We start from the raw sequence: 24,316 nt of genomic DNA, 5'->3' as shown, positions 1-24,316 counted from the left end.
CGCTACCAGCAGATCAGGGGCTGCAATGAATGGGGCCAAGGGGCCGGCACACCGCAGAGGCCCCCGTGAAGAACGGACGAGGGGCACCGGGAGAGATAGAGAGATGGTCTCCATGAGGAGAGTTCAGCAGAAGAAGATGTGGGTGGGGGCTGCCTGGAGGAGGTGGCCCCAAGCTTCAAGAGGAGGTCTGGGAGGAGAGGAGATGGGGCAGAGGCTGTCTGGGGAGGGAACAGCCTGCCCACCCCACCCAGGGGCCCACACTCACACTCACTCCTGGTGCCTTGGGAAGGATTGGCGGAGCGTCCCTCACCCCCAGGGTGCTGAAGACACCGCCCTTTGACCCAGAGCCTGGGGCCTGACACCCCACACACATACCCACGGTCCTGGGACCCAGACAGACCCACTGGAGCCGGGCTTTGGGGATCTCGGGAGGGAATGGCCCTCGGAGAGATTTTATTGCCACTCTACCCAACAAAGACCTTTAGGCTGCATTCTGCAAACAGAATGGGAAGCAGCTCCAGCAGCGAGGAGGGGGGCAGGGGAAGGGGGCGCACAGCACAGTCAGAGCCGCGGGGGTGGGCCTGCCGTCATCCTTCCGGCAGGTCTCAACAGGAAGGAATGGTTTACGCTGCAGCAGGACAGCTTCAGGTTAGACACCAGGCAGCACTTCCTGACAACGGGAGGTCTCTAGAGGAGTGGAGGCCCAGATACTGTATGGAGGCAGAGCAGACAGACAAGCCCGGGCACCTGTCAGTGGGAAGCAGGCTTTCACAGGGGAGGGACCCAAGGACCTGAGCAAACCCAACCAGCCTGGAGAGTTTTCCGGAAGGCCAGCTGATGGGGTGGGGGTGGGGAGTCAGCTGGAACCTGGCCCACCCAGCCCAGTGGGTGCTGGTCCTGGTGGGGCGGGGCAGGGCGGGCAGGCCCCCTCCAGGCTCGGGGAGCTTCTTGACCATGGCTGGGGCCTCCAGTGCCGCGGCAGGGTGCGCCATGGGGCAGGGTGCACTATGGGGCGGCCTGACAGGACGGAAGCAGGGGGTCTGGGGTTGGCCCTCCCTCCAGGCAGTTTGCAGCTTCCCACAGAGGGTGCGCCCCACCCACAGGAGGGGCTCTGCAGGCCCCACTGACTTAGACCGGTTCTGTCCCCAGGACACAGTCCCCACCAGGTCCAACCCCACAGGGGGGTGGGGGACTTACTGGGCCCAGGGCCTGGTCACCAACCCCACCCTGAAGGCTCTGCAGAAGGGCCACCACTTCCAGGTTCCCAGCTGCCTCTGCCTGCAGGGTGGGTGAAGGGGAATGCGGGAGGGGCTGCCTCAGGGATTCGGACCAGCAACCTGGCCCTGAACCCCGCCTCCCACCCCCAGTGGCCCACCAGGCTGCCCTCCCACCCATGTACCAAGGACCCCATGACTCCTCCGTTGCCCTTGTCCCCACAGGTCTCGGCCCTGGGAGGGAACCTGGGACAGGAAAAGGGACAGCCCTCCCACCCCTGTGGTTCCCGCATATGAAGTGCATCCACCCGGAGAGCAGGAGTTGGGCATTTGGGAAGCGGGAGCCAATGGAGCTGTCAGGGAGGCCTTCCTGGACGAGGTGGCCTCAGAGGGCACTGGTGGCACTCACGACATGCAGGGCGCTGCGCCCATCATAGCCCGGCTGCCTCAGGTCGGCCCCTGCCTGCCACCATGCCCGCAGGCCTTCACAGTCTGCCCTGGATGCCAGCCTGGGAGGGGGAGCGGAGGACGGGGAGCCGTCAGAGACCACCGGGCACACGTCCATCTGCCCACCGGCACTTTTGCAAAGCCAGCCCCAAACAGCTGACCCAGCAGTGCCCGAGCCCTGGGGCAGGAGCGCAGGAGTCGCTGCGGGCCAGCTGACGGCCTGGAGTCTGGTTTCACCCAGCAGGGGTGACTGGGACTCAGGTCAAGGGTGCACACACGAAGGCACACGCGTGAGGATGCACGCACACGCGTGCACGTGCACACCACACACACCCCACCGGCTGAGTGCCGCCCGCCAGTTTCATATTTCACAACACAGCTCTCCCTGGCGGGGCCCACAGAGGCAGGCCGCATGGGGGGGTCCTGGCTAGGAGGGGGCCTGGGCCTGCCTGCCCTAGGGAGGTGGCGGGGGACTCACAGCGCACCTCCCGGGCCCTCGTGGGGTCGTCTGCATCCTCCCTTTGCTCTCACCCTGGGACCAGGCAGGGAAGGGGTCCAAGCCAGGTGTGCTGGCCAGGACTGCCGGGCAGAAGGGCCATCCCCCAACGGGGCCCTAGGGACTCCCTCTGGGTCAGGAAACGGCAGCAGCAGCCCCCGAAGCGGCGCTGGGTCATCCCTGAGGTGAATCACGCTGACGGCACCACCACCCGCCCCGCCCCCAGATCTGCCTGCAGGCCTCTCACGCTGGTTCCCACACACACTCACCTCCTGGAAGAGCTGGCCAAGGGCCCCCAACAAATCCAGCCAAGCAGCTCAGGTCGGATGACCCACTCCCGTGGGAGCTGGCTGCCACTTCCCCCCTCTGCCTGTTTCCCCATCTGTCAATGGAGCCATCGAGGCCCACCTGGGGTGCAGCTCTGAACCAAATCACCCCAGAAGTCCCTTCAGAGCCAAGACCCTCCCCGCCTGGGCCCCGCCACCATCCCGCACATCTGACACCCCCCAGCCCCGCCCGCCTTAGCCCTGTCGGTGCTGAGAAGAGGCAGGTCAGCCAGCAGGATTCGTCCCCCCAGGGACGCTGCACTCCAGGGAGGGAGGGGCTGAGGCTGGGGCCAGTGGGCTCTCTCCACCCCACTGTGTCTAGGACGGGGGCCTCCAAGGCTCGGGGGTGGGGGGATGCTGGCCGGTGGGGACGAGGGGGCCAGAGCTTCAGGTCCTCTTCCTGGAGAGCAGGCAGCCACCCCTCCTCACACCACAGCAGCCACGGTCTAAGACACCGCCCTTGTCACCCAGCCCACGCCTGGGGGCTCTGACTTCCAAGGCGCTTCCAGCCCCCAGCCTGCCCCCCCTCGGCCCCTCCCCTCCTCGAGGCCTCAGACCTGCCCAGGGCAGCCCGGGCTGGACACAGGAGGGGCTGGTGGGCAGGGCGGGGTGGGGGGGAGCCAGCAACAGAACATCTGCAGCGCCACGGGGAGGGTCCCAGGGGACGGAGGAAGGAGCGGAGGCTGCCTGCCCCCTGCCCAGCCTACCACCACCCCTCCCGGGCCTCAGCCTCCCCAGGTCTGCCTGGTGGTCACTCAGAGCGGCTGAGGTCAGAGTCCTGCTGGCAGCTGGCAGCCGAACGCCGACCAGGGCAGGGCAGCTGCTGGGCCTTGGTGTCCTCCCCACGGGGGAGCACGGCCACGCGTGAGAGCTGCCGACTGCCCTGCCCCCACCCCGTGCCCCCAACCTCCCCAAACGCAGCCCAGGCTCCCCCGAGCCCACACCCAGGCACCCTCCCAGCCGACCCCTCCACGGCCCTCCTCTACCCACACACACTCACGCACACGCCCACACGCACCCCCTTGCTGGACTGCTCCCTCTTCTAGGAACAAACCCCACCCTCAAGTGCTCCAAGGGCCCAGCTGGTGCACGATGGGCTCTCCCCGCTCTGAAGCCCACGTCCTGGGAAGCACAGGTACGCCTGCGACCCTCACCTGCAGAGCTCTGTCCCCGAGTCCTCCAGTTCCTGGGGGGACAGGCAGGCCCCAGCCGCCCGCAGCAGCCCAATGACACCCTGATGCCTGCCGTGAGAAACAGCGTGGTGACCGCCTGCCCGCCGCAGCCTCTGTGAGACGCCAGCAGGGCCTTGTCCTGTGCCCAAGACCAGGAACCCACCCTCCCCAGACTAGGGCCACCCCACCTCGGTCCCCAGCACCCAGAGCCACGCCGGGGGGGCGGTCAGTCAGCCCTGGCTGTGCAGCACCTCCGTCCGCAGCACCCCCGCCAAAGGCCCCGAGGCCCCGCTCTGGGCACCTTCGGACGGCCCACACTGGAGGAGCCTCCCTGCCGAGCTCACACCCGCCAGGGCCGAGTCTGGGAAAACGGAATCCCTTGGGCCGGTAGTCTGCCCTTGGGGATGGGGTGGGCATGAGACATTGACGGAAGAACATGGGCGTCAGGCTGGCCCGGAGCAGGGCCCAGAGGCCTGTGGGTGTCGAGGCACCTGCTCCGAGCCCAGGAACAGAGAGCACAGAGCCCCGAGTTTGGGGGTGTACCATCAACTGCATGGTCACCCCACTTTTAGGGAGCTGGGGAGGAGAGTGGGGCCCCCCCACCCCCCCACCGGAGCCCTCCAGGGTGAGGCCAGCCCCTCCAGGGCACAGCAGGGCCCGCTGGGGGGTGAGCCGGGAGACCGGTTCGGGAGGCGAGGGAGCTGCCGTGACAGCCAGCTGGGGACGAGCGGGTGGGACCAGGACGGGGTGAGCTCACCATGCTGCCACCCACACCCAAGTGTGAGCCGCAGAGTCTCCAGCCAGATCACCTGGCCTGGGCGCCACGGGCACACCCCATGTGAAGCCCTCCCCCTCGGTCCCCCGCCTGTTCTGAGAACCCTTTGATGCTCCCAGGAGGCTGAGAGGGAGGGGCTACCGCACTGCCCACTGCCCCAAGGGTGAGGCGCCCTGGCCCAGGACTGAGCCGAGCGGTCTGGTGGCCTGGGCTCTCCATAGGACTCATGAGACCCCCAGAAATAACCCAGGGTCCTGCAGGCCGAGAGCCCCTGGGGAGGGCCCGGGGCCTGTGGCAGACGCTAAACTGAGACCAGCTCTGCATTCGGAAACAGCAAGACTACAAGAGATGGAAAGCAAGGCCTGTGATCCCCGTGTCCCAGACACACCCTCACACCCGTGCTCACCAGTGCGCTCACACACACACTCACACACACATGTATGTGATGCCCCTCCCAGCTGCCAGGCAGGGGACGGGGAAACAGGTGGGAGAGTGGTCCCGCCCCTGCCCCTAGGTCTTCCCAGAAAGTTCCAGGCCTCGGAGCAACGTAAGCCCCTAGAATGCAGGGCCAAGTGGCTACCAGGCCCCACCGTGCCCATCCGCCGTGAGTTCCAACTGTCCGTCAGAGCAGGAGAGGCCTGACCCTCGGAGAGATGCCAGGCGGGCCTGGGAGGGCAAGGAGACAGCCACCCCAGCAGAGGACACGGGTACAGGTGTTCACCAGCCCCGATGCCTGCTCCTCCAGCCTCGGCTGGCTGGCTGCCCGCCCGCCAGGCCCAACCCCAAGGGAAGGGGTCAGAGCCTGTGACCCCGGCTCCCGGGTGGTGATCACCAGCTCGTGTGTTTTCCTTCACGTCGATCCTCACACGACCCGCCCTGCAAGGTGCCGCCGCCCCAGCCTGCAGTGCACGTCACAGGTGAGCACACAGGGTGGCCCCTCCAGGGGGCCCCAGCCTCTGGCCTTGGTTGCAGGGCAGGGGGCCTCTGCTCCTCCTTAGAAGGAACCAGACGTCAGGTGCCCACAATGACTGCCCAGGGCCCTCGGGCCTCAGCAAGAGCTCAGCTCTGCAACTCTCCACTTGGGCAGGGGCCCCCAATAAAACCCAGGCTGGGGCCCTGCCCTAAAAAGCCAGGGTTTGTTGGATGGGGCCAGCTTGGGGGACCCCCCCCACTAGCATGCATGCTGAGCCTGCCCCCTTGGGGACCTGTGCTCACCCAGCCCAACGTCTGGCACTATGTCACCTGCTCTGTACCTGCTCCATCCCAGTGCTGGGTTGGGGGTTTCTCCCCTTGCCCCACCCCCAGCCCCTCAGGTGGAGGACGGAGGGAACACACATGAGACCCCTTGTGCTCTGTAAGCGTTTTTCTTTTCTAGAAATTCCGTGCCAGGGCCTTGCCGGGCCTGCCTGGCTCAGCTTGGTGGTCACCTCCAGGAAGCCCTCCCTGACCACCCTGCCCAGAGTCAGGCCTCCCAGTCTGGGCCCTGTTCACACCTGGCAAGGTCACCGCTAGTGCCTAGGGCCCAGCTGGAGGTGGGTGAGGCTCCAGGAAGCAAGCGTCCTTGGTCCCACCTGGCTTTGCCTGGGCATGCTGTGTGACCACAGGCACACTGAAGGCCCCCTCTGAGGCATTCCTGTCCAGGCCCTGCCCCACACGGCACCCCTGCCCGCACATCCGCCACAGTGCCCACCCCCCCAGCCCAGTACCTGCCCCTCACGGCCAGCAGCAGCGGGCTGAGGCCATCCTTGTCCCGTGCGTTCACGTCCAGCCCTCTCTGCAACAGCATGGTGACCACCCCAGCCTGGCCCCCTCGGGCAGCCGAGTGCAGCGGAGTTTGACCACCAAAGTCCTCCAGGCTCAGGTCACTGCCCTGGGGCGGTGCAAGGGATCACCACCCACTGAGGGGAGGCCGGACAGGGCCAGGAAGGCCACAGGGAAGGGACAGGGTCGGGGTGCACCCAAGGGGGGCCTGACACAGCCACGTGCCCCCCTCGGCTGCAGGGAGGTAAGCAAGCCCCGGGACAGGCAGTCCTGCCCACATCTGGGCAGCGCCCCACCCCCCGGGGCCTGGTGCAGCTGGAGCTGGTCCCCGAAGGCGGGCAGGGGTCTCACCAGCTCTGCAAGCGCCTGCAGGGCCTCCAGGTCGCCGGCGTGGGCCGCGGCGCAGGCCAGGCTGGGTGCCAGGGCATCTCGCACATCCTCAGCCTCCTGGGGTGAGGGGGCGCCGCAGCACCTTGGGACCCCTGCCGCTTCCTGGGGTCCTCACCACCCCCAGGAGTGGGCAGGGCCAGGAGCAGGGGAACAGGTGGGCAGAGGTGGGGCGCAGGGCCCGTGGGAACCCTGCTGGCCCACGCACCGTGTCGGCAGTGAGTCCCAGGATGGGGTCCAGCGCCCCCTCAAGTCTCAACATGGTAAAAGGAAGGGGCTAGGCACCACACCCGAGGCCTACTCGGGACCCCCAGCCCTGGGAGCAAAGTCCAGGCAGGACACAGGCCAACACCTGGCTCTGTCCCATCAGCTGTGTGACCGGGGCCTGCCACCCGCCCGCTGAGACCCATGTCCTCGCCTGCCTCTCCTGCGGGCCAGGAGGCAGGGGTAACTCATAGGGCACCTGCCTGGGGGAGGGTGGGAAGGGGTGCCTGGCCCTCCCCAGCAGGAAGGGACGCCTGGACCCCGTGCTGGGAATTCCATGGGTCGCCTAACAGCTCCCCAAGGCGCCAGACGGCTGGGGGTCCCATCAGAGGCCCCCGTAGGCATCCCCGCGCCAGGCACCATGGCGGGGCCTGAGATCTGGAGTCATTAAGGCCCGAGGCATCCACTGTGACGACAGGCCGCACACGTCTGGCTGCTGCCCATCCCTGGCAAGCAGGTTAAGTTCCCGCCACTCTCCACTCTCCCACCCTCACTCTGCAGAGGGGAAACTGAGGCACGTGGTGTGACCCGGGTCAGCAACGGGACACAGTGCCCGTCTCCTGCCAGGTGCACCAGGTCTGAACACTTCTCCCAGAGGCCAGTGCCGGGGGTAGTGGTAAGGTGGGGCACCAGGAGGCCCCAGTCACCCCCGTGAGCCTGGCCCAGCTTAAATCTCAGATCCCAGGCCCTAAAGCAAGTCCTCGGTCCCTTCCTGGGCCTGGGCACCCTGGCTGAGAAGGGGAAGGAGCTCCAAGCCTGGCCCCTCTTCCCGGGGAGACCCCAGAGCAGACACCTCTCTCCCGCCAGCAGCAGGACGGACGGAGCGCCCATGCTGCCTGAGAGCGCCCCCCTCACGAGGCGGCCCTGCACCAGGGCCAGCAGGCCCGGCCCGGCTGCCCACCGGGTGAGCGGCCACGTTCTGAGCACCGTGTGCACGCTGCAAGGGCCCCTCTCGACTGCCTGGCCCCTTCCCACACACTGGCCCACGAGTCCCTGCAAACCCTCCCCACTGTGGCCCCGAGCCCAGAACCAGTTCGTGCCTGGTGGTTTTCTGCTCCTGGCACCAAAATGCCAGGGGGCGGGAGCCCATCCCTCAGGGACCCACCGCCCAGACCCCCTCGCCCACGCTGGACAGTACCTGGCTCAGACTAAGGAGCTGGGCAACCCCGCGGCCCAGCGTGCTGCCCCGCAGAGAGGGCCGGAGCTCGTCCACGGCAGGCAGCGTCATCTCCCCGCGCAGGTCCCTGGCCAGCAGCTGCCGGGGGGACACACGGAGAGCCGGGCCAGCTCCATCAGGGCCCGGACCCAGCAGCCCAGACCAACCTCGCAGGCCAGGCCCCGGGAGAGGGCTGCCCAGGGCCTGAAACTCCTCCCTCGGGCTCCATGCCTGAGGCCGGAGCCTAACCCCAGGCAGATCCCCACACCAGGCCGGCCCCACCCTCCAGCCCTCCAGCCCAGGGTCTCCCCAGGCCCCTGTGGCCTCTGCCCAGCCCCAGGGCCCGGGGACAGCCGTGTCTGAGGCCAGCCTGAAAAGCAAGAGGGAGGGGATACCCTGGGAGCAGTTTGGGGATCCTCAGCCCAAGCCAGACCTGGGGCTCCTCGAGGTGAGGACAGGCAGTGCCCGGGCTTGGGGTTGGCAACCGTTCGGGGGAGCCCCCCCGTCCTCGCCCCCCTTCCAAACCCAGGCACACATCCCCCGGACTGGGCCCCACCGCCCACCAGTGCGGGCCCGGGTCCCCAGCCGGAGGGGCACGCACCTCCTTCCTGCCATCCAGGCTCAGCCCCGGCAGGCCAAGCACATACGACAGCTTGGCCAGGGCCGCCTCCGATGTCATGTCGGAGCCTGAGATGGTGCCGGCTCCCGCCAGGGCCTGCAGGAACGGAGGCACCGGCGGACGATGGGGCACGGGGTCACAGCCAGACTTGCCCCTGCCCTCCCTCCCAAGGGCTCGGTGTCCCCGCCCCACCGTGCCAGCGCCATAGTCTGAGGTGACGGCGCCCTGAAGGCAGTGGGTGCAGTTGACGATGACTAGGCCTCGCTCAGCTGCCACCCGCAGCTCCTGAAGCAGGTCGGGCTTGGTGGGCCCGTTTCCCGATCCGAAGGTTTCCATGACCACGCCCTTTAGGGGGGGTTGCAGGAAGACCCGGACCTGCGGGGGCCAGGAGGCGAGGGTGAGGGGCCTGGCTTCCTGCTCCAGCAATGGGGACCAACAGGCTGGCCCTGCACCCTCGGTGCCCACCACGCTCCCCAACACATCCCCCCAAAGGGAACCTTGTCCCCTTCTAAGTGTTAAGGCCACAAACACCGTGGAAATGGGTCAGAGGTCACAAGGAGCCAGCTGGAGATGAGAAAGGGCCATCAAAGGTCTCACGGAGTGAAGGGCCCCCCATCCCAGCTGGGCCACCACACCGCCCCTCCCGGCCCCTGGCCCCTCCATCCGGTCCAAAGCTCTGCCCCGTCTGACACACAACAGGTGATGCTCCCAGCAAGCCAGTGTGTGGGGAAAGGGCCCTGCAGCTAAACACACATGCAGGGTTCTGCTTAGGCCAGGGTGCTGTCCGCACATCCCACAAGGCTGCAAGGCTCCACTCGGAAGACAGGGGACGGGGGCTTCCCTGGTGGCGCAGTGGTTAAGAGTTCACCTGCCAGTGCAGGGGACACAGGTTCGAGCCCCGGTCCGGGAAGATCCAACATGCTGTGGAGCAACTAAGCCCGTGAGCCACAACTACTGAGCCTGCGCTCTAGAACCCGCACGCCACAACTACTGAGCCCGCAGTGCCACAACTACTGAAGCCCGTGCTCCTAGAACCCATGCTCTGCAACAAGAGAAGCCACCGCAATGGGAAGCCCACACACCGCAACGAAGAGCAGCCCCCGCTCGCCACAACTAGAGAAAGCCCACGTGCAGCAACGAAGACCCAACACAGGCAAAAATTAATTAATTAATTAAAAAAAAAAAAGAAGAAGAAGAGGACAGGGCCTGGGGTTTACCTCGAACAAGGATGGTCCCCTCAGAGTCCACCCTGCGGGGACACCTGTTGCCCAGCTCAGCCATGCCCTGTGTCAGCACGGAGGCCCCAGGGCTGAGCACTGTCTGTCCCTGAACCTGCTACACGGGGGAGCCCAGAGGCCAAGCTGCTGGGATGTGCAGCAGGCGTCCAGCCCTCTGGCTGTGCCCCCATCAGAGCCTCTCAGAACTGCCATCGGCTCCCTCTGCTTCTCCAGGTAGAGACCAAAGGTGAAAGCAGACCTGTTGCTGGCAGGTACCCGGGAACGGGGAGACTGGAGACCAGGACCCGCTGCCGCTGGAGACTAGGTCACCAGCAGCGGGCCCTGCCCCGACAGCCCAGAAGTCCCCGTCGAGCGAAGCCCTGGGGGTCCCGTCCCCCCGCCTGAGCTCGGCGCAGCTTATGGCTCTGCACTCCCCCAGCTACAGCATGTTCTAGAAAGACTTCACAGGCCGGCATGCTTTCCCAGAAGGAGCCTGTGCAGCTAAGCCCCACTTAAGATGGCAGCCTCGTGCAGTGGCCTCTGGCTACTATACGACGTGAGACCCGTGCGTGGGATCCAGCCACCAGCCCCCGGGACGACCCTCATCTTTGAGGGCAGCCCTCACTGGAGCGCGCCTCCAGCAAAACCCTTCTGGTCCCAACGCGGCTCTGCCCAGTCTGTCCCCAGCGCCCTGGGAGGGGAGCAGGCTCCAGTTCACAGACTGTGGCCCAGAGGTTAAAGGCAGCCCGATGCCAGGCCACCCCAGGTATAGCGACACACCTGGGAAGCCACGTGTGTAGGGTAGAAGAGGGGGCTGCAGTGCCCTGCCGGTCACAGCACTGAAGCAAGCGTGTTCTGAGCCCCTGCAGCCCCGCACTCAGTGCCAGAAATGCCCAGAGACGCTTTTACCCGAGACCCCTCCATCCAACTGGCAGCCCAGCATCTGGGCCTGACTCACTGGGCAGGACGGAGGCAGGCGCTGTGTCCGCCCCAGGAACAGCTGGTGGCCAAGGGGTGGACGGCAGGGACCACCAGAGCGGCCACAAGAAAGAGCAGAGTCCAGGGCCACACTCCCTCAGCCTCAGAGGAGCCCTCGGAACCCGGTGCTGTGACATCCGCGGGGACAAGCCCAGGTCACAAATAAGGTGAACGGGCTGAGAAGGCAGCGGAGGGGGTGCAGGTCCCAGTGACATGAAGGTGGGGAGGGGAGGGGGTACAGGAGGCAGGCACCGTGGGGGCTGAGCCGGGGTCCCTACCAGGGTGGCGGGGATCCCGGGGTAGAGGCGCAGCAGGCCCACGTCACGCTCCATGCTGCTGTGCACCACCAGCCGGCCCTGCCCACGGACCTTCCGCACCAGCTCCCAGTTGACTGTGAGGACAGAGGGACCGAATACACACCTTCCAGCCATCTGCAGGACACGGTCCCGGCCCAGCCTCCCCGGAGCCCCCGGTCTCTGTCTGGTGCCTCCGGAGTCCCGTCCCCTGCCCCCTCTCCCAGCTCGCTCAGGCGAGGGGCGCAGCTCCAGCCTGAGCCAGCCCCCGTGGCAGGCGTGGGGTTCAGGGGCCGAAGAGGACCCTGCAGGGACAGAGGCCTCCAGAGCCCAGCAGGCCACGCCAGTGCAGGAGAGGGGAAGGGCAGGTGGAGGAAGGGCCTTCCAGGCAGAGGGCACGGCACGTGCAACAGCAAGAAGCACAGCAGACGGGGCAGAGCTGGGGGATCACCAGGAACCTGCAATCCTGGGTCCCAGGAGCAATCAGGGCGGCATCCTCTGACCAGCCAGCCTCACGAGCCCCTTACTGGGCACCAACCTGGCCCACGGCCTAGCAAGTCAGTGAATGAATGAATGAATGAGTCTTCTGGATCCCTAACCTTTGGGGAAAGAAAACCTCCATCTCATTCACGCCAAAGTCTCAGAGGCCTAACGTGAGCCCAGCCCGCTCTCCACGCCCAGGGCGGCTCCTAAGCCCCGTGGAGCGTGAAGGGGGCAGTTCCGTGGGGTCAGTGCCTGCCATGCCGAGAACTCCCCAGAGGATCAGCCTCTCCGTGGGTCTAAAGGCTGCTGCTCTGCGGGGACCAAAGGCCTCCCAGGCCTTCTGCTCCAGCCATGGGCAGGGGGCAGGCATCTGGGCGGCAGGCCTGGCCTTCGACCCTCAGGAGCCCGGCGCTGAGCCCAGGGTCCCATTCTCTCGGCCCCTCGCACATGGCAGCCTCGAGCAGAGGCCGGGCTGAGGGAGCAGGTACCAAGGAGGCCCCATTGTCCAGCCCAGGGAAACTGAGGCCCAGGGAGGGAAAGGGCCTTGCCCAAGGCTGCCCAGAGTCAGGTGCGGAGCCCGGAGGGGAATGCGGGCTCCAGGGCCCCCGCCCAGGGCTCCTCCACCAACCCGGTCGCGTGGAGCGGGGTGCAAGCCTGCGGGCCTCCTGCTGTTTCCACCAGAGCAATTCTCATATGATAATAAACTGAGGAACGTTCCAGACACGTGCTGCCCTTTCACAGGGAGCTGGGAGGGTGGGAGACGCGGGGGCTCTGGGGGATGGGCTTGGGAGGAGGGCGGCCGTCAGCAGCAAGAGGCGTCCTTCAATTTCGGGCCCCGGCCCCAGCTGGGCGAGCAGATAAGACGGCGGCGGGTGGGAGCGAGGCCACCAGCCAGGAGTTATGGCTGCAGAGGGGGGTTTACGGAGACAGAGCAGGCCCACGCCGCCCTGCCCGGCCAGCCCATCCCCCTCAGAGTCCATGGGACCCCAAGTCTTTCCACCTGGGCCTACTGGACACCAGGGGACCGCTGTCCCCATGCGCAGAGGGGCCGAGAGGAGGGAAGGTGGTGTGAGGACCACCGTCCCTGCTCGGTCCTAACACTGCCACTGCAGGGCCACACAGCGGAGCCCACGTGCACAGGGGACACTGGGTCCCGCGTCCCCTTCAGCTGCTGGGACCCCGCTGGCCTGAGCCTGTCGGCCTGACTCCCCCTCCCTGGGGCCAGGGCTTCTGCACAGCGAGAACCTGGGGCTCCTGGAGGCCAGGTGTGACCGCACGTGCCTCACCCACTCGGGGAAGGGCGGTGCCAGCACCCACCCCCCCACCCCCCGCTTGCCCGGCACAGCTCCCCCCCCCCGAGCCCCGAGCCCCTCGTCTGTGACAACCTCACAGAGGGGAGGGAAAACGCAACAAAAAGCAGTGAGAGGGCGCCGGCCGCCCCAGTGCTGGTGGCAGCCCCCAGCTCCCCGCCTCCCCAGGGGCCCCGCCGGACACACCCCGGGCAGAGGCTGGTGTTTCTCAGCACCAGGTGCCGGGACCAGCCCGGGACCCTCACACACCACACGGGCACCCTGGCTGGGGGGACACAATCCTCCTGGGATCACGGGCTTGGGGGTCCAAGGGCGGCCTCTCCTCTCGGGGCCAGCCTCAGCCCCTCACCCGGCCAGCCGCCCAGCCCAGCCTGCACCAGTGTGCCCTGCACCTCAAGGCCGGCGCGGGCTTGGCGTGGCACAGGTAGGGGCCTGGGGATCCAGGGTGAACTCCGCACCTGCCAGTGGGCTGCGTCCTGGGAGCTCCCCTCTGAGCCCCAGAGAAGGTGTGACTCAGCCCCCACGGGGGAGGGAGGCCTGCACAGCGGCCGCCCCCTCCTTCCCGCCCACTCCTCCTTCCTCGGCTGGCTGGCACCAGGGCAGGAGGGGCTGAGCGCCACTGCCCACCACAGCAAGGAAGCGATCCATCTGCCAGTACCAGCACATGGGCCACCTCCTCCAGGAAGCCTTCCTGACTCTGGCCCCGAGAACCCGGGCGTGCTATACACACCTTAGATGCACCGACCGTTCTGGGCCTTACCAACCCCCAGGCCGCTCCGGCAAGCAGGGTGGGTGGGCAGGGGGAGGGAAATGCAGGGTAAGACCCCCAGAATGAAGTCAGGGCTTGGGGCCGCAATGCCTCCCTGCATGGTCCTTCCCTCCTCCTGCTGTAGCCCCACAACTGCCTGGCAGAGGTCCTGCCCACCACCACGCCTGGATGCCCACGTCTCGAAGGCACAGGAGGAGACACGGTGCGGGGGGCGAGGGGGCAACATGTAGACGGCAGGGACCGGGCGGACAGCAAGGCCACCGGAGTGAAGCCGTCACGTCGCCTCGCGGAGGGGCTGGCCATGCCCACGGCGGACCCGGAGCGGGGGCGGGGGGCCCCGGAGACACACAGGAGAGCGGACATCCTGGGTGGAGAGAGTCTCCACGGCCTTGAGGGTGGCTGAGTAGGGTGAGGCCTGAGCACCAACCCCACGGCGCTCGCCGAGGACTGGGCTGGAGACGGCTCCTCACCAGGGCCGGCGTCGGGGGTCCCCCGGGGGGAGGGCTCAGGGTCCACCACCCACGGGAGGCGTCGGGCAACCCCACGACAGGGGCTGGGCGGCCTGAAACATCCCTGAAAGTCCCCAGGATGAGGTCGCACTACGAGAACCACGTCCCCGGGAGGCCGAGGCGAGTGGCAGAGCCACTGACCGTCACTGAGGGACTCCTGGGCCTGGGGCCACGTGGCCCCTCCCGGGATGGCCCCCCGGCTCCGAGCCGGGGTTACCTGCTGGGGCCTCCCCACTCTGAGCAGCGCCCCCCAGTCCCCGGCTTCTCCGCAGCCCAGGGCAGAACCCCGAGCCGTGCGCTCCCACCCAGGAGGCCCCGCACAGTCCCCACAGCAGCTCCCTGCACGACGTGACCCCTGCTCACTTACTTGTGACATCAGCGCCCACGGTGGCCAGAGGGGGCAGGTTGGGGGAGCAGAAGGCCGCAAACCTGCGCGTGTCCACCTTGGTCACTCGGTTGCCCCGAAACAGCTGGTTCTGGAAGAACAGGCAGACCTGCGGGGGGCGGGGAGCAGCTCAGCGCCGGGGAGCCCCCACCCTGCTCAGGAGCTGTTCGCGTGGGGCGGGCTGGGCACCTCGGCAGTGAGACAGGCCCTGACGGCGTTGCATGAAGCCCCTCCCCAGGGCGGGCGACCCCCTCGCAGGGCTCCTCTCCCCGTCCCCTGAGATGTGAGGGGGGATCTTGTAAATGCCTCCCTGTGTCACCACGTGACCAGGAGAGATGAAGAGGAAAAAGAGCCCGCTCCAAAACCAGTACAACCTACTAATGGGAACGTGCACACGTACATATGCACGTGGTGTAAACAAATATACACCATATCATAGGCATGAGACAAATATACGTAAACCACATATATATGCACGTGACCCGGAGAGATCCACCACACTGCCAGCAGCAGACGTCTCGGGGGGTGAGAGGCAGTGACTGTCTCCTGCCGCCTTCTCTATTTTCCCATTTTCTCTACGGTGTACTTCACGTTCAAGGGGAAAGACAGATCTTTAAACCCTTCCAGACGCGCCCCCGTGTGTCCCCCTGAGCACCACACCCCGAGCCCCGGGCCTGGGTTCCCAGGAGCCCGGGAAGGAGGCAGGAGGAGGTACCTCGGGGATCACGTACTGGCCAGCCAGCAGCAGGGCACCCAGCAGGTTCTCACGGCCGTCGTTCCACAGGGCGTGGATGGGCACCTGGAGGAGAGGCCACGGAGAGGAGAGGGGCTGAGGCTCAGGCAGTGTAGGAGGGAGCCAGTGCGGAGCCCGGGCAGGGGTCCAGGAGAGGGGGCAGGCAGGCTCGGGTCGGTGGGGACCGCTGCTCGGGGAGCTGCACCTGCTGGGCATGCCAGTCTGGCCTGCACCCCAGCGCCCTCTGCTCCCCGCAGGCCCCAGTGCCCGCTGCCGGAGGCCGGCCGGATGGGCTCCTGCCCAGGGACCCGCCACTGCCCAGCCCATCTCCCTGGCCCCGGGGCACAGAGGCCCTGCTCCGTCACTGCCCCAGCCAGTTCTGGACCGGGTGGCCAAGGGCTGACCGTGGGTGGACGCGACGGCCAGAAGCCTCACGCGGGACCTCCGAGCGCCAGGTCCCAGGCCTGCTCCCGTGTCTACGTGAGGGCCAGTGCCCCCGGGGCTGACGCTGACCCGTACGCAGATCCCCACCACTCCTGCCCAGGAAGGCAACAAAGGGGTATGCAGACGGGCCGGCTGGGCAGGGGTGGGCCCAGGGCCTCCAGAGGATGAGCCCTGGCCTGGGGCCACAGTCCTGGGTCCTCAGAAGGGGTGTGGCAGTGGGCCAGCAGCCCCGCGCCTTGAGCCTCAGTCTCCCCTGCGTTATAACAGGGACGCTTCATCAGGGCCGGCGCGGGGGTTAGAAGAGCACGAGCGTGATCCTTCCCCGGGGCCGGCAGTGCTCAAAACCCTCCCCTTCGTCCCTTGGGAGAGGCCTGATGGCGACCTACACCCAGGGGCTCAGGAGGGTCTGGGAAGGGCCAGGGTCAGCCTGCACCCCATCCCTCCACTCAAGCTCCGAGTGGGACGTGCTCGGCAGCAATGGGGTGTGTGCGGTGCGTCCCTGGGCCTCCCCTGAGTGGGGCCGCCCCACTGTGACACCCGCGGGGACCATGGACAGAGCAGGGCAGGCAGCCGGGTCAGCACCTGGCAACGGGATTTCCCGACCTCTGACCCCGGGGAAGGCTCTCCAGGGCCTTGGGGAGGGCTGGCCCCGTGGCGCCACCGCAGGCAGCCTCTGACGCAGGCCCTGACGGGGGTCCAGGCTTCCCCCACCACCCCCCTTCAAATCCAGCAGTTTTCTAGAATATTCCACCTGTTGGCTTTGGGGGTTGTGCTGGGTCAGGGTGAGAGAGGAGGGGGTAGCATGTGCCCAGGTGCCCAGGGATGGCATCGGTGGGAACCACAGTGGGAAGAGGATGACAGCGACAAAAGGAGGGCAGCTGGACAAGGCTGGCAGCAGGCTGTGGACCCACCCCCAGGGTGGCAGGGCTGGCACCAGGCAGGACCAGGGCACTGACCAGCGCTGGCCGGCTCAGGCAGAGCAGGAACCAGCTCGGGGAGCTGCTGGACCGAGCAAGGAGCCCGGGGACCCACCTGGGCCCCCAGCAGCGCTGAACTGCCCTGTGGCCTCAGGAAGGCCCGGACCTTGTGCCCACTGGGCAGCCCGGGTTGTTACCTGGGCACCAGTGAGGATGACGGTTTTCTGCAGGTTTTCCAGCATGAAGGAGAGCACGGAGGCGGCGAAGGCCATGGTGTCGGTGCCATGGATGACCACAAAGCCATGGTACTGCCCGTAGTGTCTCTGCAGGAGGGGCGGCAAGCTCAGGCAGGCCTGGCCTTCGGGGCCACCAGGAAAAGGAAGGTAAGGGCCCCACATACAGCTGGAGGGACCCGGGGAGGTGCCAGTGGGACCCGGGTCACCGCTGGCCGGGGAAGCGCGCTGGAAATGGAGCTTCTGCCTGGAGTCCCGGCGCCTGTGCTCTCCTCGCGCCCAGGACAGCCTCCTCCCGTCCCCTCGGGCCTCCCCGTGACACCCCTAACCCATGGGAGAACTCAGGTCGGGGTCTCTGAACACTCTTATCTGAGGATGGGAAGGTCTGCCCCGTGCAATGCCCGGTCTGGGCTCCCGAGCACACTGGTCAGCTCGGTGCTCCTGGAGGGCCCCTTGCTCAGTGACCACTGCCCCTGGGGCAGCAGGGGCTGAGGGGTGAGCAAGCCCGCCAGCCTCTCGGTCCAGTGGGAGGGCCAGGTGCGGACACAAGGCACAGCCAGTGCTGGGAGCTGGCTGTGATGTGAGAGGTGGAAAGGATGCCCACAGGCGGACATGGGGAAGGTGCCTCCAGGCACACAGGCCACCTCTGCAGGGATGCAGCCCCGGCCACCACCTCCTAGCGGGCAGCCAAGTCTGGGCCTCAGTGGGCAGCTGACCTGGGTTGTGGTTGCGAGGGGCACTGTCCCGGGAGGCAAGGGGACCTCAGGGGACCATCTCTCGCGGCCCACTGAAAGACCAAGCCAGGCTGGGCCCGTAGCTGCAGGGGAGCCGAGCCACGTGGCGGGCTGGGGCGCCCTCTGCTGGCCACACAGTGAATCTGCGCATGGCTGGCCTCTGCGGCCAGGACAGCGGCCCTAGGCGTTCAGAGAAGTGGTCGGGCCCCAACTGTAGGATGCTGCTGGCCACAGAGCAGGGACACTGCCCCAGAGCACGGCTACGGACATTCAGAGACACAAGGGCCGGGCCCAGGGCCGCACGCGGTCCCAGGCGCTCACCGTGAGAGGGGTGAGGCCCCGGAAGCCGTCCTGCCCCAGCAGAATGAGACAAGTGTGGAACTGGGGCCAGCGCCCTGCGGCCAGGAAGGGGCAGGCTGTGCGACAAGCCTTTCTGTGGGGAGCGGGCTTTCTTAAGGGAGGAAGGTGAGAAATGGGGTCCCTCGATGCCCACCCTCACGGGTGCAGGTAAAAGGGCCTTGGGAGCCTTGCAGCTGAGGTGCGACCCACTTGGCTCCTGGCCCCAGCCCCGCCCACACTCCCCCGTCACCTCACCTCAATGGTCTGGGCGATCTGAACCCACTCAGTGATGGTCATGTCACTGGAGTCGAAGAGAGGCTGGCACTCCAGCACCGTGTACATGACCCTCTGGTCGGGGCAGGTGGGGCTGGCAGGCCTGCAGGAGGTGGACAGCAGGCTCGCACTCTGCGCCCGCCTGCCTGCTCGCTCGGCGGCCCTGTTCCCTTCTGCCCAGCCAGGCCCCCGCACCCAGGGCCGTGGCCGTGGGCTCTGCATCCCCACCGGCTCCCTTCCACTCGAGGCCCCAGGAGCAAGGACCGTGGTCCCGGGAGGGGCCAAGGACAGGCCAGGCCAGGTTGCTCCAGAGCAGTGTCCCCTCCCCTCGGTGAGCCAGGACGACCCTGGGAGGAGGGCTGCTGGCAGGAGGGAGGTAAGCGACCGGGAGGGCAACTCCCCGCTCAGCCGGCCAGCAGCGAAAAGCAGCGGACAGCCTGGGCCACAAGCTGGGAAACAGAGGGACCTTCACAAGGCGGGGCACCTGGGGCCAGCCCTTGCCTCTCCTATGGGCTTCAGTCCCCACGGGGCTCACTTGAAAGGGGGCTGTAGTCAGTTCTAGAGCCATCGAAGTGGGAGCCCGTGGGGACAGCATCCTCTAGCAGCTCGCCATGGACACACTGAGAAGCCACAGCCTGGCAGGCGCCAGTCTCAGGATGCCCCCCACCCCATGACAGCTGGCCATCGTCCCTGCCCGGGACCCCCGAGGAGCCGACACTCACGGCAGCACTAAGGTGTCCTCGGGGAGGCCACAGGCCTGGGCATGCCCCTCATCGTGGAACATGGGCAGTGTCCTCAGAACGGCGGCCAGGCCCTTGCCAGGGACGAGCACTGCAGGCGGGGTCGGGCAGGGAGGCAGGGTCAGAGGCTGGTAGCCACCACCAGTACCGCCCCCTCCACACACACCCTCCACCACCGGCCCCTCCCTCCTCACTGGGGGCTGGGCAGCAGGGGTGGGGGGCTGGGAGCTGGCTGGGTGAGCTCTGGCCCTCAGGGAAGTCAGAGGCTGGGCAGACGGGCCTGCAGCTGCCCCGGGCCCTGGCAAGGATGGGCAGCTGCCCAGTGTCGGGACTGCTACTCTCACCCAGACAGCCCCAGGGCTCCGCCACCGAGGCTCAGGGGGCCCTGGCCCTCTCACAACTCGGACACATGTGCCCACTCTTCTTCCCCCACTTCCCAGAACATCCACACCGCTCTGCCCGTGGACACGCTGTTGGCTCTGCCTGGAAGTCCTCTACTCCTTTCCGCTTCTCACCCAGCAGGTGCTTCATCCCAGCTCAGGATACCACTTCCAGGAAGCCCTCCTTGATGTCCAGATGCTGGTGCCATTCCCACACGCTCCCTGTTACCGTTTCTCCCTACCTGGACTGTGTGTGACACCTTCAGGGTCCAGCCCAGGCCCTCTGCCTGCAGCCTCCATGTCCAGAAACATGCATCTAAGGAGGCACTGGGCAGAAACGGTGTGTGTTCTAAGAAAACCCTGAGAAGTCACAAGTGTTTCCTGGAAACAAACAACTCCTCAGCAAAGGCTCCCAGAAGAATCTTTGCACTGGGGCCCTGGCTTTTTGCCCCACCCTGCTCCCTGCAAGCTCTGTGACCTTGGTCAAGTCGGCTAAACTTCTCTGGGCATATGCACCCCTCACTGAGGTTCTGTTGGGCGTCTCCCACACTCCTGGCTATGTCGAACACCTGGACACAGAGGCGAGAACAGCAGGGTTCCCCCTCGAGAAGCACCCTTGGCTGAAACATGTAAGACCTTCAGGACCAGGGTCAGTGGTCACCCTGGGCGACAACATTGCTCCCAGCCTTCACCCTTTGCCCGGTGTATCAGTCTCCTGCTGCCGCGTAATAAACTGTCCCAAGTAAATCCCAGGCCCAGCTCTTGCCAACCCCCAGTAAACACAGTTGTGTTGGCCCAAGGATCTTCGTGGTGCCGTCTCCCCAGCCAGAGAAGGAGACCCAAGGGGGAGCACCTTGAACAGCCCCCCAACCCAGGAAGCGCCCTTTAGGGGCTCCATATGCTTTGCTGCAGGAGTGACGGGGCTCAGTAGACAGAGGGGACATCCGTGTGTGACTGCCAGCCCAGCCACCCTCCCGAGATGCCTGAAGTGTGGCCAGGACACACACCTGCCTCCACAAAGGTCTGGACTCGCCAGCCCTGACAGCAAGGAGGCCTGAACTCCAAACCCTGGGCATTGAGGGAGTCTCAGAGCCACCCACTCTTCTGCGTCAGGCCCCAAAAGGTGTCCCCTCCTGACCCCCAGGACCTGAAATGCAAAGGTTTTGAGGCCGTGATTGAGTTAGGGTCCTGAGATGATGAGATGATGCTGGCTTATGCGGGTGGGTGCTGAGTGCCACCACTCACATCCTTGTAAGACAGAGACAGAAGAGAGTTGACACCCAGAGAAGGCTGTGTAAGGACAGAGCAGAGACACGAACACACCAGCCTGCAGTGATGGAGCATCTCCCGAGAGATGCTTCTGCTGCTCTAGGCCCCCGTTTGTGGTCATGGGTCAGGACAGCCGCAGGAAGCCCGCACGCCACTCTTCACGCTAGCTGCCCTCCCAGTGGGTGGCACTGGGGTGTCCATGTAAACCTGGGATCCACTGACGGGGCAGGTGATGTGCACGGTCACCTCCACCCAGAGCGAGGCTATTGCTAGTGGACGGTGGGACACTGGCTTCCGGGGACACTCCACGCCTCGGGGCGGCAGGAAGGTGCAGGGCCAGCGAGCCCCACGGGGCCTAGACCCTGGTGTCCCCACCTGGGGAGCGTGTGGGTGGACAGGCAAAACCAGCCGAAGAGAAGGCTAAACTCTCCTTCTGTTCTATTCGCTCTGTGCAAAATTCTGCCGACACGTCATTACACCAATCAGCCAAAGGTGTGGGGGAAACAGCCCTGAGGGAGGCTCAGGAAGTCAGCGGACAAAACATATTTTTCTGGGATTTGGAATGTTCTTGGCTTTTCAGAACTAGCAGTTTGTTGTGATTTCCTTCGTCATTCTAAATAAACACCTGTTCCCCCCCCCAAAAAAAAACAAAAACAAGGGGACTTCCCTGGCAATCCAGTGGTTAAGACGACCACCGCAGGGGGCATGGGTTCGAGCCCTGGTCAGGGAACTAAGATCCCACGTGCTGCGCGGTGCAGCCGAAAAAACTAACAACAACGAGACAAACAAATAAACACCTGCTTTCTCATCTAATTCTGATTTTGTAAATTGTAGTCTCTTTCTTAGCACGGGCCCCCAAGCTTCAGGCCCTATAGAAGCAGAAGCCGTCCTGCCCGGGCCTTGTCCCCAGGCCGTGCAGGCAGGGAGCTGTCACTGGCAGCGGCTCCACGAGACCCACTCATCTGTAAGGGCCATCCCAGCACAGCTCAGGCTATAAAACAGTGAACTTGTGAACGTGTGGCAACTCGCTCAGGAAGGGGGTCTAGGCCAAGGGCGCAAGAAGCCATGGACATCACCCCTCCAGATGCGGCTTGGCTGCCAGGCCCTCCGGTGGCCTCCTGGGATGTCCTGGCACCTTCAGCTGCCAGGCTCCGAGGCTCTACTCACCCTGCTACGCCCGCCAGGAGCCAGGCCCACGAGGGACACTCAGGGCGTCAGGGCTCCTGAGCCGTGATGCTGCTCGGCCTTGGGCTTGGGGTGATCGGCTGATTTGGGATTCACGATGTCCCTTGACCAGTGACATCTTCCCCAAACTCAGAGAGGGGATGGGTGACGGGCGTCCCTAGCTGCCACGGCCTCTGCCCTCCTGCCACCATCCTGACCTTTGGCAGAGCTCACGTGTGGGGCGCCAAGTGCCCTGCAGGCCACTGTTTACCAGCAGGCGCAGAAGGGCTCCCAACAGCGACAATCCAAACAGCTTTGCTGTGGCTGCCCCTCACCACCCCCTCGTGGGCCGGAGCCCATATCAGCAGTGCCAGGCGAGTTAATCATTGATGCCCTCCGCCCTCCGGATCAGAATTCCCCGGGCAGGAAGGGCCTGGAGTGTCTGCGTCCCCCCAGCCCCCAGCTGGGCTCAGAGAGGGCAGAGGCCGGCAGAGCACGGCGGCCCACCGGGCCCAGGCCTGGCTCCTCCATCCATCTGGCTCCGTCCCCAGCCTGGGGTGCTGTCCTGAGGTCTCGTGGATGACTCCTGCCTGTCTGAAAGGCGCTCCCACTACACCCCGTCTTTCTAGAGTCAGTCTCCAGGTCACCTTCCAGACGTGGGAGTTTACATCCTCTCTGGAAAATGCAGCGCCTGGGAGAGTGAGCCTAAGGGGCCCCGGGGAGGTGGGGGGCTGTGAGGGGACACGACGCAGTGCAGGTGGGATCCAGGTCAGAGTCCACCTTGTCCCTGCAGCCTGGACCCTGGAGAACAATGAGTCGAGCTCAATGGAATCTCAGCAATCACAGTTGGCCAGGTGCCAAGCCTGGAGGGGCAGCGACAGGGGTGGGCCAGGGCCCCAGACAGTCCAGGGATGCAGACAGGGCCAGCCACTCCCCGCTGTCTGCCCCAGCCCTGGGGCAGCACTGGGCAGACTCCCCAGCAGCCCAGGGGGAGTAACTGGGGGGGGGAGGGGGTGAGGGGGTGTGGAAACCATGCTCTCCATCCCTGAGCGCCTCCAGGACAGGGCTCTTTGGGGGTCTGAGTCCTGGGGCCCAGCACGGAGTGGGCCTCAAGAGACGTCTGCGAATTGGCAGCCAGTGTCGGGGGATGGCACGAACAGGCCCAGAGGACCCAGAAGCAGTTGCTGGAGCGAGAAAGTGCTAGTGGCATCTGCATAGCTGCTTCAGTGGAAACGGTGGCCAGGAGGGGGCGCTGGGGAAGTGGCCCCAGGACCAAGGGCAAAGGCGACCGTCCTGTTAGCACGGGGCAGCTCTGGCACGTCCCCCGCCATGGAGCTGGCAGACGATCCGAGTAGGGGGACACTCCAGGGCCAGGTGTGAGGACAGCCCGGACAGGCACCTGGGGCCAGGGAGGGAGCCCGGGGGGCCTGTGTGGAGAGCACAGACAGTGTCCGCTCTCCCTGGAGCGCTGGAACATTCTGGAGGTGTGTACAGTCCTCTTCCCACCCCTGCGGGGCCCCAGGCTCCCCAAACCCGGTCCCTGCCCAAAGGTGCTCTGCCCGGCCTGGGGGCACCCCTGCCCCAGTGGCCCGCAGAGCTCAGCGCCCGGCCCAGCAGTCACTGCCTCGAGGACCCACTCAGGCCAACGTCACAGGGGCAGAGAAACGAAACGCCCAACCTGCCCGGACTGTTCGTGCACGTGAACACTTCCCAAAGGTGTCTGGTGCCCGCTGCCCGGCCGAGCCCGGGCCGGGAACAGCGGGGAACGGCTGGGGTCGCCTTGCAGCCGCTCGGTGGTCCCCAGTGAGGGGCGTCGGCAGACTCTGAACACCTGCCCACCGGCTTGTCTGTGCGGGGTAGGGCGCTCAGACAGACGCCACGGTGGTCGAGGCTCGGCCCCGGGAGGAGCCGACGACAGCGCGGGGGAGAGGCTGTGCCCCCGGGCGGGCTGACCGCCCACCGGGAGCGGCGGGGTCAGGGGCGCGGCCCCGCGGGGCCTGGCGACCCCCGACAGGCCAAAGGGCGAGCGGACGACCCCCACCCCACCCGCGGTGCCCGGGCGCCGGCACCCACTCACCGCCGCGCTCGCTCCGCATGCCGATGGTGCCTCCGGTGTAGATGGCCAGGAGCCGCCGCTCGGGCCCCGCCGCGCGCGCCATGCCCGTGAGCCAGGGGACCGGGGACCGGGGGGACTGACGGCAGGCGGGGCGCGCAGAGGGCTGCCGGGGGGGAGGGGCGGAGCCTGCCGGGGGCGGGGCGGGGGAGGGAGGGACCTGCGGGGGGTGTGGAGGGACCTGCCTGGGGGCGGATACTCGCCGGAGGGTCGGGGCCTATCCCGGGATGGGGGGAGGGGGAGAGGGAGGGGAGGGGGAGGGGCGGGGCGGGTCCGGTCCCGGGTGGGCGGATAGGGGACAGGTCCCGAGCGATCCCAGGCGATCCGACTTCAGTGCAGCGGGCCGGGGCGTTTTGAGTAGCTGTGACTTGTGGCTCAAAGGCCAGGTGCCTCACGGACAGTGGTGCCAGAGGACC

At 66.4% G+C, this 24,316-nt stretch overlaps 1 protein-coding gene across 11 annotated transcripts; it reads right to left on the bottom strand.

The window, feature by feature from the left end:
• Nucleotides 1-422: 422 nt before the first annotated feature.
• ASPG (asparaginase) lies at nucleotides 423-23,998 on the bottom strand. Of its 11 annotated transcripts, none has more exons than XM_029238130.1 (17): nucleotides 23,865-23,969; nucleotides 19,597-23,214; nucleotides 18,957-19,065; nucleotides 18,217-18,337; nucleotides 16,853-16,978; nucleotides 15,277-15,360; nucleotides 14,544-14,670; nucleotides 11,091-11,203; nucleotides 8,810-8,992; nucleotides 8,600-8,713; nucleotides 7,981-8,097; nucleotides 6,543-6,638; nucleotides 6,137-6,300; nucleotides 3,638-3,724; nucleotides 1,624-1,723; nucleotides 1,198-1,278; nucleotides 423-710 (listed from the first exon to the last, which is right to left on the bottom strand). In XM_029238130.1, exons 2-17 carry the CDS (start codon nucleotides 19,664-19,666, stop codon nucleotides 645-647), a joined length of 1,758 nt encoding a protein of 585 aa, XP_029093963.1. In that variant the 5' UTR covers nucleotides 19,667-23,214; nucleotides 23,865-23,969; the 3' UTR covers nucleotides 423-644. The 11 variants fall into 11 exon arrangements, 7 of the variants coding, with proteins under 7 accessions (XP_029093963.1, XP_029093964.1, XP_029093961.1 ...); XM_029238131.1 differs by having other exon boundaries at nucleotides 19,597-19,681; nucleotides 23,865-23,963; XM_029238128.1 differs by lacking the exon at nucleotides 19,597-23,214 and having other exon boundaries at nucleotides 23,865-23,998.
• Nucleotides 23,999-24,316: the final 318 nt, after the last annotated feature.

This window comes from Monodon monoceros, unplaced genomic scaffold (genome assembly GCF_005190385.1).
Source record: "Monodon monoceros isolate NGI ecotype Baffin Bay Population unplaced genomic scaffold, NGI_Narwhal_1 Super_Scaffold_21, whole genome shotgun sequence".
NCBI lineage: Eukaryota > Metazoa > Chordata > Mammalia > Artiodactyla > Monodontidae > Monodon > Monodon monoceros.
This window is presented reverse-complemented; position numbering and strand designations above follow the sequence as displayed.